The sequence below is a fragment of the Anopheles marshallii genome, chromosome 2 (genome assembly GCF_943734725.1).
Source record: "Anopheles marshallii chromosome 2, idAnoMarsDA_429_01, whole genome shotgun sequence".
Classification (NCBI taxonomy): Eukaryota; Metazoa; Arthropoda; class Insecta; order Diptera; family Culicidae; genus Anopheles; species Anopheles marshallii.
This window is the reverse complement of record NC_071326.1, coordinates 61,431,102-61,446,186: the sequence shown is the minus strand read 5'-3', so window position 1 is coordinate 61,446,186 and position 15,085 is coordinate 61,431,102. Positions and strand designations below refer to the sequence as shown.

Below are 15,085 nucleotides of genomic sequence, written 5' to 3'. Positions count from 1 at the left end.
CCGTATGCTGATGCGACTTTTAGTTCGTTTATTTCTACTACAAGTGATGTTTGTAAAAAAAAATTGCGTAAAATGTTTATAAAATTAAAAAAAAACTCTTTCTCAACCATTTATCAATACACAATAAACTACGATGGTCACGAAAATTGATTGATTTCATTGATTTCATTTTGGAGACATTCATAAGAAACGGACTTTTGAGCGCGGTACTATAACCACGCAACATTAGGCTGAATCAGTGCTAGTCTTCACAGGTACAAGAAACAAACGTAACAAAAGCGAAATCTTTTACATTTTCTACTTATATCGGTCATTTTGTCCTGTGGCATTGTTTCATACAAGTAGAAACTACTAATATTAGTAGCTCGATGGACACACAAGATCTGGAACTTAGCATCTCTGCCGAGGAGATATGCCGCACCTGTCTGGCTGCGGTCGATCAAACGCAGCTTAAACCGATATTTTGTAATGAAATTTTGGATGGGCGCATCGTACCGTTCCCAAGCGTGTTGGAGTTGGTGGTCGGAGAACAAGTAGGCGAACTAGCGAACTATTTAATTACCCTGGTAACAGTCTAATCATTGCATTACACTATTTCAGCTTGTTAAACATGACAAACTTCCAAACAATGTATGTCCGGAGTGTAAAGGAAAGCTACGAGAGCTATTTCTGTTTATCGGCACGGCGCAAAAATCGAACAAACTGCTGTACGAAATATTCGCCATTAAACCATCGAATCCTGTAAATGCGCGAAAAAATGACATTAAGCATACCGGAAGTCAAACGGAAGCATTGGAAGAAAAGATCAAACTCGATCCGGCGATTGCTACATTCCCGAAACCTTTAAAAATGAACGAGATCGGAACGCAATGTGCCAATGAGACTGTCGAAATTGCTTGCCAAACAGATGTGTTACCTGAACCGGAAAAGTTAAATGTTCAAGAATCCACCAGTAAAAGAATCAAAATTGATGAAGGAGCAATAACTCCGATAACTGCAAAAGAGTATGAAGAGGCATCATCCCAAGAAACTGATCCACTTCGCGAAAGTTCCATTGAATGCACATTAATGGATTTTGGTGATCATGATGATGATGACGATGCCGATGAGAACAAGTATGAAATGGTCTTACTAGCAAATGCATCGAATGAGGAAGAATGTTTCACACTTCGCCCCGTAAAGACGGATTGCAAAAAGAAACTGATTATCGAGACCATCCCAAGCAAGCAACTTAAACGCCTCAAACAAGGCAGCTTAATGCCTAAGTCTACCATTGATTGTGAGCAAAAAAGAGTTTCTCGCCGATCAAAAACCGAACAAGTAAATTGCATCTACTGCAACTGGTCCGGTCGTCCGGCAGTGCTGGAACAACACTTTCAAATTCACAAAGCCACATTTGAGCTTTGTCTAGAGTCGATACATTATATCCGATGCTCCGATTGCTTTGCGGTGTTTTTATCTCAAATGCACTTTATCGAACACTTTTGTGCTAGCTGCAAACCTATATCATCTGAAGAATACGTTTACCACTCCGATCTTCAAAGGCATGAAACGTTTTATCTTAACGGGCTGGATGTATGTGTACCAAGGTTGAAAACATTCAAAAAAATTTCGAACAAATATCATTGTGGCCGATGCACAAAATATACAACGAACGGTTTCGAAGCAATGTGCCAACATTTCCTTATCCACGAAACAGAGGACGATAAAACCGATGACGTCCATATGCTTTGGAAAAGTAATCATCTCGACAAGATACACATCTGTGGGATATGCAATGCTCAGTTTCCGGATGCAACCTACATACGACAGCATCTGTACTTCCATCAGGACTCGTTCATTTGCATTTTTGATTGTGGCATGATCTTCGCCAGCTTCCTGCGCATGACCCGCCACTTTGAAAAAAAGCACATGCAATGCCGCGAAGTTACGGAAACCAGCATCGTTGAAGATGCGAAAGCACAAGATGAGAACTATCAGTGCACACAATGCGAAAAAACCCTCTCCAGTGCCGACACATTAAAGAACCATCTGAAGAACCATTACCGCTCGCGTAAGTACGTATGCACGGAATGCAATAAAAGTTTCGGTCAGAAGAGTGATCTTACCAATCACTGCCGTATTCACACAGACGATCGACCGTACGCGTGCAAATTGTGTGATAAAAAATTTCGCACGAACAGTCACCTCCGTGATCACACGTCCACACACGAGGATGTAAATAAGTTCGAGTGCAATGTATGCCACAAGATGTTCAAAGCTAAACGTATCCTGGCTGGGCACGTACGATTGCACACCGGTGAGAAGCCGTATCAATGCAAGATTTGTAACAAATCGTTCTCGCGCAAGCAGCACCTCATAACGCATCAAAAAATTCACTTTAAGCCTCGTAGTTCCGGTACTGCTTCTAAACCTGGGAAGCGAACCAAACCCTCTCCGTGAACGGCAGGACCGTGAGCAAGATATTAAGAAAGAAGACATTTAATAAAAATATTAGTAAAAGTTTGCTACCTACATTGACGATCATGTTGATAAATAAAAGAATAAAAGCGATTCATTACAAACCATTTATTTCCCCCCTTTGCATCTTTTGCGAAATTTTAAAAATTCGATTGGGTAATATTTGACTGGGCCATGTTGTGCAATGTTTCCTGAGCTTAACGTGGTTAGTTAAAAAAAGTATTTGTTACATGTTCACCACGGAGCGAATGCTTTTGCCTTCATGCATCAGCGTAAATGCGTCGTTGATCTTGTCCAGCCCCATATTGTGTGTGATAAATTCATCCACCTTCAGCTGCTTCTGCAGATACTGATCGACCAGCTTCGGCACACTTTCTACGCTTTTCCATCCACCAAAAGCCGTTCCCTTCCAGGTACGTCCGGTGACTAGCTGGAACGGACGCGTAGCAATTTCCTTGCCAGCCTCGGCAACGCCAACGATCACCGAAACACCCCAGCCACGGGTACATGACTCCAATGCAGCACGCATCGTATTAACGTTGCCAACACACTCAAACGTGTAATCTAATCCACCATCAGTTTTCGCGACCAACACTTGTTGAATGGGTTCTTCGAAGTCGTTCGGATTGACAAACTCGGTGCAGCCGAAATGTTTCGCAACCTCAAACTTGGCCGGATTAATGTCGACTCCAATAATTCGGCTTGCTCCAGCCGCTTTACAGCCCATCACGACCGCCAGACCAACTGCACCCAGACCCCATACAGCACAGGAACTGCCAGGCTCGACTTTCGCCGTGTTAAGCGCGGCTCCGTAACCGGTAGGTATACCGCAGCCAAGCAAACACACCTTCTCCAACGCAGCGCTGGCGTCAATTTTCGCCAGCGATACTTCAGCTACCACGGTGTACTCGGAGAACGTTGACGTCCCCATGAAATGGTAAATTGGTTTTCCGTTGCAAGTAAACCGTGTCGTACCGTCAGGCATAACACCCTTCCCCTGAGTAGCGCGTACCTTCGGACAGAGGTTCGTTTTCGAGCTCTTACAGAACCGACAATCGAAACATTGCGGAATGTACAACGGTATTACATGGTCACCCGGTTGAAATTTAGTTACACCCTCGCCCACACTCTCTACAACCCCAGCACCTTCGTGCCCAAGAATCACCGGAAAGAGTCCTTCCGAGTCTAACCCACCTAGCGTGTACGCATCCGTATGGCACACACCAGATGCTGCCACTTTAATGCGAACCTCGCCTGTCTTGGGAGGTGCAACCTCAATGGTTTCGATCACGAGCGGTTTCTTTGGTTCCCATGCAACGGCTGCCTTGCACTTGATCACCTGCAACAAGAAACGATTGGTTTCGTTAGTACGCAGGCATAATTTTGCAAAGGATGTAGTAGGAAAATGCTTTATATTACCAGACCAACGGTTGAAGCCATCTTTACTGTCTATCCGAACAAACTCCAAATGAGAATCAGTTGGTAGAAAAATCTGTTATCAACCTTGAAAGCGGTGATAAGCCGGTTTTTAATTATTCTTCTTTGTCGAAAAATGGCCAAAGAACAAATATCACTTGACGTTGACACAGTGATATTTGCACTGCATCGTAGTACGACACACGGACATTTTAAACACGTAAATAGTAAAATAATCTAGATTTCCGTAAAATAGCGGCGTTTTGAATAAATTTGACACCATGAAGTTTATTTCTGTTGAATGGCTCATTATACAAGCGCAGAATTATATTTTGCTTTAAATAATACTCACATCGAAATCACTGTTCACTTCAGAGTTGGCTGGAAAATTACTGTGACCGAAACAGGGTGAAGTTGAACACTTCTTCACCCATGGCTAGAGGTACTACAGAACAAATGGTCGATGGATATCGAACTCTTTTTCACATTGATGTATAAGCATAATATTTAACAACTATATCAAAGCGCCATAGCGATTTTTTTATTTCTCTTAACATCCACGATCAACAGATATAAAGCATAAACAGATCAGTTGACACGTTTGCTAAAATTACTGTATCCAACGCCAACACAAGTTAGCATCACTTTGTTAGATCCAGACAACTGATCTTCATTTTCTCGGTCATCGGTACTGTCATTTTCATCTCCGTTTGCATTTTCCAACTTAAATGTAATGCCGAAAAATTCCCGTAAATGCTGAAGGAAATGGATGGTATATTGGGAAAGCGGGCCTATTAGAAACTTGGAAACATCCTTCTGTGCTAACGCCATGTACAGAACGACCAGCCACTGGAACGCAGACTCGACGCAACCGCCTCGGAACACCTCATCCAACAGCTTCATTCCTGCTTCCCGGCCAACATCTTCTGGGATAGATGGATTACCTTGTTGCTGCAAAAGTTAACCAAATTTGGTGTTTGGTTTTCCAACCAAACCAAAAAACAGAATTATTGTAAAGCTTTCAGAATTATTATAAAGCTTCCAACATGACCCGCATATAAATTACCTCATCCATAGATTTGCAGATAGCTTCCGCAGAAAACATTGTGCCGTCAGTTGTTTCTGCCACAAGATTGATTCCGTATCCAGGACTATTTCCCGACCGTTTACCCTTATGCTGGTCTGTGTTAATGTACACATCGGGCAGGAAGTTTAGCATCACGCCTTTCGCGTGTTCCACGGCACGATTGGCCATTGCAGGGCTGACTTTACAGCAGTATGCTGTACCTCGTATGCGCTTAATCATCGTTTGCTTCGTACATTGAATAGGTTTTAGTGACTTACGCACTGGACAGCGGAATGTTATTACACCACCTCCTCCCGGCATCATACCCCGTTTCAGTATTTTCAATTCAAGACCCTCGTCTACAACCAGGAACCGCTTCAGAGCTGGCAATGCGGATGCCTTTATGTGATCTACCGAAGGACTTTCCTTGCTGTTCGTTACACCGGTCAGTGTAACCTGTAGCGGCTTCTTGCAGAAAGGCCCTAGCGCTACCAACATGTCAAGATAATATCCAATTCCGCGTTCTGTGCTGCAATCATGATGAATTATTCCACCGTACAACAGCCCTGGTTGATACACAAACGAACATCCATCGCGATCCACTCTTGTAATCGTGCCATTTGTAAGTTTGTCCAGCAGCTCAAGCAGATTCGTTTCGTACTCCTGCAGGCCCGGGTTGGTTTCGCGGTGTGGTCGTATTTCTCGTATTTCGATTGATTTTCCACTCAGTGTAGATAGCAATAGGCGTTGTTTAAGAAAATTACTTCCATGGTATATAAGGCAACCGTTTTCTTTCCCAACACAGGTCATCTTCGAGAGAAAACTAAGAGTGAGCACCGTTGGTAAATTAGCGGAGCACGTTTTCTGTTGTTAGGGGAACTGTCAGACGGTTGTTGTTTTGGATGACGATTTGCTTCGAAGATGCTAAAGCACGGGTTCCACTATCTGCCATGTTGAAAGAAAAAATAATGTCGTACATTTGATCAACAAATTCCTTTTGAATAAGAGCCTAACAAGAAATTATATATTTTCGCCGTTGTGACTATTATAGAGGTTGAAATTTTAATTTATTGATCTTTCACAAACAACTAGAAACTTGTTATCCACGTTCTAGGCAACGAACGTGTTCCTAAAGTTTTATAACCCGCATGTACCCGAAATTCTTTCTCTAACCTACTAAACCCACCCTTTGTTACATAAAATACAATGCTAGAACCAACCTAACCAATTAATATAACGTGTCAAGCATCGTCTCCGCTAAAAATTCCGATCAAATCGTTAATGGTGGCCGGATATTTGGTGACAGGGCACCTGCTTTCCGTTTGAAGATGAGTAGCGATGCAACGATAGCAATAAACATACCTGCACCAAAAATAACAAGACTTTAACAACTTGTAAAAACCATGTGACTAAAACAAATCTTACCCAGACACGGAAATCGCCGTTGGAATTATGTGCTTTTGCAGACAGATAGGGCATATATTAGCGTACTTTTCTGCATTGGCATCCTGTTCGGGAGCGTCGGGAATTGGCAGCTTTGAGAGATCTCCAATATTGGCTTCCGTTTGCCACCATTCGATGAATTGTAGAAAGAATGCAGACAATTCCAACCAACGCAAAAGAGCGGTACTGAGCATCGTTGCAACCCTTCAAGAGCAATGCATTAGGAGCACGTTAACAGCATCCGGTAAAGAATATTAGCGAGACAAAAACAAAAACCAATTCGTTACTCACCTTACTTTTCCGTGTAACAGGTCCTTAAATGACCAACTATCCTCCTCTTCAGGAAGATAAGTCAAACCCAGGCCTAAAATTCGCAAAGACGGCGCGTGGGTTTGGGTAACATTGGCCAGATACGACACGTAATGAATAAGTTTCACACTTTCGTAGCAAGCCTTTATATACGGTAGCAAACGGAATAGAAGCTTCCGATTTGCCGGTAAATGTTTCGCGTTTTCATAGTCCTCTTTCCACCGGTCGCATGCTTTTTCTAGTTTACGCATAGCGTACGGTACCAGCACCAGCACGACGAACGACCAATTGCGATCCTTCATGCTGAATGTTTTACTTCGCAGCGATGTTCTAGTTAGTCCATAAAATATTTCTGCTAGCGATCCTCCATAGCGTTGCAAATAGTACCCTTGGACGAAACTATTGAACATCAAATAGAATTCGTCATAATAACGAACTAAGACTCCGAAGACCGTAGGTTTCACTGTAGCTAAAAACTAATACAATTGCTAATTAGACACAAGGACACGGTAATGCAAGATTTGTATTTACCTACATCGACAACACGTTTAATTGCAGGATAGAAAGTACCATTTAATGAATCTGCCGCTAAAACCTCAAACAAGGATGGGTTTACCTCCACATTCGGTGTTATGTGTGCACCTCTTGCTGCCATTGCTGATTGTTTACGATTTTCCGACGTTGCGACTAGCTGTCAATGCAGTTGTTGTAGCTATTTGTTCAGTAAACATTCTCACTCAAAAAAGTAGACATTTTAGATTTGTTAAAATCATACTCATTCGCTACTTTATTGGCGTAACCAGCACACAAACAGCATTGTCCATACTATTGCCTTTAATATGTTGTATATTTCTTCACATAAACATTAAGTGCCTGATCATCCAGTATAGTTGACCGTATTGCTGCTGTGGTGTGTTTCTGCTCGCGTGCGTTTACTCACTATTGTGGCATTTTTTTACGATTTTCCATTCACCGGGTGCCGATCCCATCTGCATCATTATCCAGTGTTCGAAAATATTGTCACACAACAAATCTTACCATCAAAATCATCCTAAACGTGTATGCTGCTAAAATGATGGATTATTTCCGTACACTTCCGTTTGAATCGTTTAAGGGGCAAATTTAAAAGAGTGTTAATACAGTGGATATTAATTGTCCAAATCATCAAACACGATGGACATGGGAGAACGAAACATGTTTGTACATTTTGAAGGAAGGCGAACAGAAAGGTGGAAAGATCATTTATCCCGTCTAAATCCTCTGGTATAAAGCTGTGAATAAGGAAGTATACAGCGAAAGGTATTCCAGAGGGTTTAACATAGAAACAGTTAAGAAATTTGGTTAAATGCTACAGGAAGGTAAAACGTGTTAATTGAGAGAAAAAAAACTATTTGTGTTTACCGAATGATTGCACATTCCATTTCCAACGTCGATCCAACCTTGGACAAGGATAATCCAAATGACTTTCCCGCTTTTAATGTTGGCACAAGCGCAGCAGATGCGTCCAAGGATACATTGTCAATCCACTCGTTACAGATACAAACGGTACCTATCAAAACTTGGATACGACGATCCGGAATATTGTGATCAATCCTATTATCCACCTCCCTCGTCGTCCAGCGTTGGGAAAACAGATTGCCCAGTGCGGTATGGATGATGAGAATGTTGCAGCAGTGCACAACGAATTCCAGAACCAACACAGCCTTATCCTTGAAATCTCCTTTCTCCAACGGCGATCCATCCGAATCCAATCAATCCAAATCACCATGCAAAATTAAATCCAAATCCAGCCTCCACGAATATTCCAGTGCTTTCAAATATACGCTTCCATTCCTTTCTGTGCATAGTCAGTCCCACGATGTCCTGAATCCATCATCTCATCGTCTGTCTACATCATCGATGCGATTTCGTTTTTCTTGCCTCCAAAGCAATAAACGAGTGTCGCTAGAGCAAGCATACGATATTAAAATATACCGTGTCAAAAAAAAAGTTAAATAGGGTAAGGTGAATTCCCAGAGAGGTGTTTGTTGACAAGTTATGCTACCGGTACTAATATACATCCGTACCGATGAGGAAGTCTGCAAATCAATAAAATGTGGTGTAAACGAATACGAATTCTCATGGCCAATCGCCTATTGTACTGGGCTGTCAAAGCATGGAAAGCAATCGGTACTAATGCTTCACATCGTGCAACTGAGAAAACAATCGTATTATTTTTTTATGAACGAACCGTCCATTATTCCGCACAATAAGTGAGATCATATGATCACATTGTGCATACGAACCAGGCTCATCCTCATCCCGCTGGTGACCTGTGCAATAGGTGAACAATTATCAAGCCGCAGCACTAATCGATATGACTCCCGTCGTTATCGATGAGATAGCGCGCAATTGCACCTCGTACATTATTATCCTGTGCTGCGCTCATTTCAAATTTATCACATTCTATCAATCCTCTTAGACCCTGTCAGAAAAAAAAACAAAATAGCATGTTAAATTTTACTCTGTTACAAATGAAGCTAATATATCTTCTTATCATATTGAATATTTATCGATTTTGCTATTCAATGTAAATATGATCAAAGCCGTCGTTTATCCCAGGTGTTTCCCCTTCCTTTTTGCGACTGTCTCTCGCCTTATGCTTTTCTGTAGAATAAAATTCGACATAGTCGTTTTGGACCATCACCCATTATTATCGTAATACGGTGGATGATGTTCTTTTGAATGCTGGATAAGTAATGATGTGCAGTGGTAGCACGGCAATATAACTAATCACGATATAATTAAGACGCTGTTGCATGCACTAAACAGTTCTACCGATACACACACACACACACAATCTCATGAATACGCACAATATTGCCTTTAGATGAAGCACCCTCGCAATCGCATCTGCTGTCGTCATTTCGATTCCGTCCCTGATTATAGTAAAGTATTTGCTTACGTCTCTAGGCAGAGCTCAATTTCCTTGTTTTAAGGAATGTTGTTTACACTTTCTGCCATGCGTCCTTCGTTTGTTTTAAGCCTATTGAATTGCTTGTTGTGGTTCTGTGATGGGTACAGATGCAACTAAATCCGTCTTAGCTTCTATACTAAACTTTACCAGGATGATTTTACACTACTGATGTCATATTTCAGACAAATTATTCTTACACTATTGATTGTGAAAGCAATCGTTAGGGATCGAAGGTTGAAGATGAACACTTCCGAAAGATTCGGGCGTGTCTTTAAAAAAAAAATGCGAGTTAAAACGAATGTTTAAACTAAACTCAATCGTGAATGGCCAATTGTTCTTCTGCCGGACACTGCAGTCAAGGCGTTCTGAGTGTTCATTTGTGTAAAACTGAAGAAAGAAGTAGATTTAGCGAATTATTTACTTTAGTCTTCATGGAGGACAGCCCTCCCGCCGGCTCAATTGTAGGAACGGGAACGTGATCGTGAAAAGCTCCGCTTCACTGGTGAATAGGTCGGTGTTCCCCTACGACGACGTGGCGAATATGATCTACGACAGGAAGAAACGATACAATAAACATTTTTCAAACCTGATCTGAGTATCTAAGCAAATACCTGTCCCTGTATTCACGTTTTTCGTCATTTCCAGAATCTTCCCGTACATGAATATAAGCAACTTCACCCTGCAGCATGTAAGAGTTTATGGGCAAAATTATAGTCTTTGATACTGTCTACATGAAAATTGTTTTACCTCATGGGAACGAAAGCGTGAATCGTCAAGCTTTTTGATCGCGTATTTCATGTCTTCATGTCGTAGGAACTCCACCACTCCTGTGCCGTCTTTATAAACATCCGCAAAACACACATCGCCGGCTTCTCGCATATGATCCTTCAGGTCCTGCCACGATCCGGATGATGGTAACCCTGTTACCATTACCCGGAACTGAGAACGGCGTGCCGGCGGACCACGGTTTCCACGATCGCCTCTACTGCTACGGTCACTGTTCCCTTGACGGCTACCCCGGTAACTGCCGGGACCCCCACCCCGTGGGAACTCGACACGCAATCGATATCCGTCGTAGTCGTATCCATCGCGAGCCTTAACTGCGTCATCAGCATCGCTGTAAAAAAAAAAAAAACAATAACAAACGATCAAACTAGTTAACTCATTGTTCCTTCCATAGTGCATATTTGCATCAAGTGAAGCTGTACCGTGCATCCTCGAACTCTACAAAAGCAAATGGCGGCCCACGGCGGTTTTTCAGATCCACGAACGTCACTTTACCGAACTTGTGGAAAAGATCCTGAATATCCTTCGTCCGGATGTCCGGTGGAAGATTACCGACGTATATACGACACTCGTTACGTCCATGAGACATTATTACAAGTTACAGGATCTTCCGCTTTATTCCCACAAAAATTGCTATGGCTTCGATTATTCTGTTTTCACAAAGAACGCCTCACGGTATCGGCTTGCTTTGACATTCTCTTCGTTAAAAGAAGATGGATGACATATCGTTAAAAAGGGTGCTTTTGACGTTTTCGTTAAAAGTATGACTTTCGTGGTCCAGCTTGCTCGAAGTAAAGGAGAAAAGGCGACGGAGGTCCGTGTAATGAAGCAGCAGTAGCGCGTATGTGTTTTCTATCGGTGAAAAAATTGTTTTTCGTTTATTATTTTTTAGCTGCTCCGCTTATGAACGTGCTTTAACCCCTTTCCATCCGAGTGGCCGCCTGTCTAGCGAGGTGATACTGTGATAATATATGTCTAGATTTGTGTGTGCTCGCTGCACTCGAGATGCGAAAGTGTTCCCCCGGCGATTGTGAGTAACATCACTCTGTTCCCATTATCGTGTGGCACCGTGTTTGGCAACGGGAAAGGTACTAAGGCAAGGAAAATCCGACCAACAATCCGCTTTGCAAAAGTTTCACCATCGTGTAAGTTGTGTCTCGTGATATCTACGAAAAATCCGGATTGAGTTTTATACGTGATTTTGTCCAGCATCGTTTCCGGGGCCAAATCGGAGTAAAGAGTGAAATTTTCGCATGGCCAAGTACACCTTGCAATAGAAATCGAAATACATGATCGTGACCGAAAGGAAATAGTACTGTGGCCCACATAGTATTGTTCGCATTGCCCAGTTCCGTTTTGTCCGTTGTGAATAGTGTAAAGTTTTTAAGTTATTCATTGTGCGATTTAAATGATTGTAAATAAGTGAAGAATGTCGAAAAGCAAAACAGCGCATCCGAAAATCGACAGCGATCGTGTAGAAATTAAGTCAAAGGTAAACCCAGTATAACAATTTTAACTGTTTCGAAGATGTTCCAGCCCTCTTAATTCTCCTATCTGTGCGTCTTGCATTATATCCCCCTTTTTGTACACTAATTCTCAGTTCGATGCTGAATTTCGACGATGGTCAGTAAAACGTTCCGAACAACATTCCTTCGAAGAGTTCCAGTCATTAATCGAACGACTGCACAAGCTCGACCGCTCCCAGCTACTCGTTTCCTACATCGATCCGCGGGATAACGATTTGCTACCGATCAACAATGACGACAACTTTGGAAGGGCTTTGACGACGGCGCGACCCCTGCTGCGCGTAATCATACAGAAGAAAGGTAAGCGGATGAGAAGGATGGAGACGACCGGAAAAAAATGAATTCCACTTCAATGTAGCTATCGACGTACAATTGCAACCCTAGCAAATGTCACACTACACACTTGTACGGATAAGAACGCCCTTCTAACGATGGCTAGTTGCAATACCGTCCCAAATGATTCATACCGTCGGGCGGGTATGCGTATGACTACTCCGTTTACGGCAAGTGCACCGTTAGCGTTAGCATATAGTGGATAATGAAGCTGGTTGATTGATTGAATTCCAGGGTGGGGTATAAGTTGGGATGATTATCAGTATAGTACAGTATACAGTATAGTTCACTGTGCGTACCATCTGCCCATACAACCACATCGATGAGCTTGCTATCGATCGAGGTCAGATTGCAGAGATCGTAAATCGAAATGATTCGTACGTTTCAGTAGAAAAATACTCTCTCGTCCACCGTTTTGGGTCTGCCAATGATCCCGCTATTATTTTTCTTAATTAATTTTGCTTCTCTCGCTTCCCATTGCGGTTTCGTGAAAGATTGTGATCCACAAAATTACGCTCTGAAAGCGTAAGTCAGTGTCGTGATCATAATAGGATATCGTTGATCAGTAACTTGGTAACGCTTATAGTCTCATTTAAAATAAAATAAAAATATCGTCGACATGAACCAATGGACATCGTTATTAACGTATTCAAACGAAAAAATATTAATATATTTTGTCAATCAAACAGGTGACAGTATTGAAGAGCGAACGGGATATGGTACGATTCGACCCAGAAATCTCATCAGCAGCATTCTGGGACAAACACCGGTGAAGCCGAAAGCTTTGGCGATATCAAATCCGCACGATTTTAGACAGGTATGCACTAAAACTGTTTCTTCTTCCAGTGATTTCACTATTCACCAATGCTAATTCATATCTTTAGGTATCCGCTATCATCGATGTCGATATTGTGCCCGAAACATGCCGACGAGTACGTCTGCTGAAACATGGCAGTGAAAAACCTTTAGGATTCTACATTCGGTAAGCATTCGAATTGGGCGGACTAGTTGTAGAATGTAGCTTTTTTTTCGAACGTTAAATAACATCCTTTTTTCATGTGATTCAACTAACTTCCTGTTAGTGATGGTACATCAGTGCGAGTTACCGCTAAAGGGCTAGAAAAGCTACCTGGCATCTTCATTTCTCGTCTCGTGCCTGGCGGATTAGCTGAAAGTACCGGTCTGTTGGCGGTCAATGATGAGGTGCTGGAGGTAAACGGTATAGAGGTGCTAGGCAAAACGCTGGATCAAGTGACGGACATGATGGTGGCCAACAGCTCTAATCTTATCATCACTGTAAAACCCGCCAACCAGCGAACCCTTGCACCGCCCCGGCGCGGATCATTTTCACGCAATAGTCAGCTTTCTGGTGGGTCGCACCAGTCGCACCATACGACGGGTTCGGACGAAAATGATCAAGACGATCAGGATGAGGTAGTGGACCTAATCGAAGCGGTCACGCTAGAGGAGAGCAATCTCATCTCCCAAAAAGATGGTGTGCTGCATTTGTAGGCTCAATTGTTTATCTACGATAACATTTGCAAATCTGTTTGTTAGGGTGCGTTCGTCATGTCTTCTCCAAATCAGGCATTCTCCAAAAAGAATATTACTAGTGGGCGGAACGTTTAAAAAAACAAACGCACACAATCACACACAAAGAGCAGTTGCTATTCATAATTGCATTTGTTGAAGTTTTGTGTGTTCAGTTATGCGTGCTACACTGTATTTTAGCGAATGGAAACTACAGAAAGTGCCTGGCAGTTGTCATCCGACGTTGAAGTCAATTCCTTTTATAGGAGTTTTATTGAATGTGTACATGTTTGGAAGGTGCTACTTAATTAAAATCGTTACTTAATGCAACAAACAGACATGTGCGGAACAAAAACACATTCTAATTTATGGTCTAAAATCAGCATGCAATTTTATATCTACATGCCAAGGGTAAAAAGACATTTGGAAGGTTTTCATTCTCGTTCACTAATGGCTAGCGAACGTGGATCGTCGATCCGTTGTGATAGAAGCGTAAAGAAAAATAACAGCAAAGAGAAACAAATTTTAACAGTATATTTGAAGTTATTGTATGCAAACCGTGCCTTCCTAAATTGTCTGTCTGCATAAGCGATTGATATACAAGACAGAGATTTGCCCAGCCTCGGATGTCCCCGTATTGTTGCTTAAGCGAATCGGCATAGGAAATAACATATAAGCACATACACAGAGAGCTTACGACTCAATCAAAAGCAATTTTGCTTTAATTCAACCGATGTACTTCGAGATTTAAAAAAAAATTAACAAACAGTACTTACATACAAACCCAAACAGTATTGCTGTTGGGAATGGGAATTACACAATTGACTAGAATGGCAGTCTAAAAACATTTTCACGTTTCTCGATCATATTCTGGACAGTAGTGTTGATTTTCCTATAAACGAAACTTTTGCTCGTCAAAGATCTGAAATGAAGCTGCAATAAGTACTCACGAGTAAATATCAGCAGTTTGGTTATCATAACAAAACAAAACTAACAACAGATAACTGCTATGCAATACCAAATATTAAAAGGAGTGAACAGAGTCGTGGCAAATTGTATTTAATGTATCTTGAAGATGCATGGTTTAACATTGCGTAGTTATGCAAACACCACTGTTACAATGGAAAACAAGGAAACAGTTATGCTATTATTGACGAAAGGAAAATCGAAAAAGTCACGTACACCGACAACGGTGCATACACATTCACGTATGCAATGCAAAACTGGAAATGTTCATAATTTTTGGCTGCTGGTAGAAAA

The 15,085-nt window shown here is 41.9% G+C and overlaps 6 protein-coding genes across 6 annotated transcripts; 2 read left to right on the top strand and 4 right to left on the bottom strand.

The window, feature by feature from the left end:
• The first annotated feature begins 368 nt into the window (after positions 1-368).
• LOC128708523 (zinc finger protein 569-like) lies at positions 369-2,442 on the top strand. The gene is made up of 2 exons (XM_053803502.1): positions 369-533; positions 601-2,442. Exons 1-2 carry the CDS (start codon positions 369-371, stop codon positions 2,440-2,442), a joined length of 2,007 nt encoding a protein of 668 aa, XP_053659477.1.
• A 244-nt stretch (positions 2,443-2,686) lies between these two features.
• LOC128710367 (alcohol dehydrogenase class-3) lies at positions 2,687-3,900 on the bottom strand. The gene is made up of 2 exons (XM_053805420.1): positions 3,880-3,900; positions 2,687-3,799 (listed from the first exon to the last, which is right to left on the bottom strand). Exons 1-2 carry the CDS (start codon positions 3,898-3,900, stop codon positions 2,687-2,689), a joined length of 1,134 nt encoding a protein of 377 aa, XP_053661395.1.
• A 564-nt stretch (positions 3,901-4,464) lies between these two features.
• LOC128707848 (probable RNA 3'-terminal phosphate cyclase-like protein) lies at positions 4,465-5,752 on the bottom strand. The gene is made up of 2 exons (XM_053802807.1): positions 4,943-5,752; positions 4,465-4,827 (listed from the first exon to the last, which is right to left on the bottom strand). The coding sequence occupies exons 1-2, from the start codon at positions 5,750-5,752 to the stop codon at positions 4,465-4,467; spliced, it is 1,173 nt and encodes a 390-aa protein (XP_053658782.1).
• Positions 5,753-6,183: 431 nt separating this feature from the next.
• Positions 6,184-7,349, bottom strand: LOC128718326 (peroxisome assembly protein 12-A). Its single transcript, XM_053811956.1, has 4 exons — positions 7,230-7,349; positions 6,677-7,170; positions 6,368-6,589; positions 6,184-6,304 (listed from the first exon to the last, which is right to left on the bottom strand). Exons 1-4 carry the CDS (start codon positions 7,347-7,349, stop codon positions 6,184-6,186), a joined length of 957 nt encoding a protein of 318 aa, XP_053667931.1.
• Positions 7,350-10,105: 2,756 nt separating this feature from the next.
• On the bottom strand, positions 10,106-11,025 carry LOC128719270 (serine/arginine-rich splicing factor 1A). Its single transcript, XM_053812895.1, has 4 exons — positions 10,859-11,025; positions 10,398-10,767; positions 10,262-10,329; positions 10,106-10,196 (listed from the first exon to the last, which is right to left on the bottom strand). Exons 1-4 carry the CDS (start codon positions 11,023-11,025, stop codon positions 10,106-10,108), a joined length of 696 nt encoding a protein of 231 aa, XP_053668870.1.
• Positions 11,026-11,865: 840 nt separating this feature from the next.
• LOC128707345 (partitioning defective 6 homolog beta) lies at positions 11,866-13,807 on the top strand. The gene is made up of 5 exons (XM_053802297.1): positions 11,866-11,928; positions 12,037-12,262; positions 12,985-13,112; positions 13,180-13,277; positions 13,378-13,807. The coding sequence occupies exons 1-5, from the start codon at positions 11,866-11,868 to the stop codon at positions 13,805-13,807; spliced, it is 945 nt and encodes a 314-aa protein (XP_053658272.1).
• The last annotated feature ends 1,278 nt before the right edge of the window (positions 13,808-15,085 follow it).

Bases quoted from the DNA above. Each gene is read 5' to 3' on its own strand.
- LOC128708523 (XM_053803502.1), top strand. From the start codon at position 369: ATGGACACACAAGATCTGGAACTTAGCATCTCTGCCGAGGAGATATGC. The intron at 534-600 runs GTAGGCGAACTA...ACACTATTTCAG, and splicing joins AGTTGGTGGTCGGAGAACAA to CTTGTTAAACATGACAAACT.
- LOC128710367 (XM_053805420.1), bottom strand. From the start codon at position 3,900: ATGGCTTCAACCGTTGGTCTG. The intron at 3,800-3,879 runs GTAATATAAAGC...TTCTTGTTGCAG, and splicing joins TGGCTTCAACCGTTGGTCTG to GTGATCAAGTGCAAGGCAGC.
- LOC128707848 (XM_053802807.1), bottom strand. From the start codon at position 5,752: ATGACCTGTGTTGGGAAAGAAAACGGTTGCCTTATATACCATGGAAGT. The intron at 4,828-4,942 runs GTAATTTATATG...TAACTTTTGCAG, and splicing joins TCTGCAAATCTATGGATGAG to CAACAAGGTAATCCATCTAT.
- LOC128718326 (XM_053811956.1), bottom strand. From the start codon at position 7,349: ATGGCAGCAAGAGGTGCACACATAACACCGAATGTGGAGGTAAACCCA. The intron at 6,590-6,676 runs GTGAGTAACGAA...TTGCTCTTGAAG, and splicing joins CTGTTACACGGAAAAGTAAG to GGTTGCAACGATGCTCAGTA. The intron at 6,305-6,367 runs GTAAGATTTGTT...TTTTTGGTGCAG, and splicing joins ACGGCGATTTCCGTGTCTGG to GTATGTTTATTGCTATCGTT.
- LOC128719270 (XM_053812895.1), bottom strand. From the start codon at position 11,025: ATGTCTCATGGACGTAACGAGTGTCGTATATACGTCGGTAATCTTCCA. The intron at 10,768-10,858 runs GTACAGCTTCAC...TTTTTTTTACAG, and splicing joins GTAGAGTTCGAGGATGCACG to CGATGCTGATGACGCAGTTA. The intron at 10,330-10,397 runs GTAAAACAATTT...TACATGCTGCAG, and splicing joins CACGCTTTCGTTCCCATGAG to GGTGAAGTTGCTTATATTCA.
- LOC128707345 (XM_053802297.1), top strand. From the start codon at position 11,866: ATGTCGAAAAGCAAAACAGCGCATCCGAAAATCGACAGCGATCGTGTA. The intron at 11,929-12,036 runs GTAAACCCAGTA...ACTAATTCTCAG, and splicing joins GTGTAGAAATTAAGTCAAAG to TTCGATGCTGAATTTCGACG. The intron at 13,113-13,179 runs GTATGCACTAAA...TCATATCTTTAG, and splicing joins ATCCGCACGATTTTAGACAG to GTATCCGCTATCATCGATGT.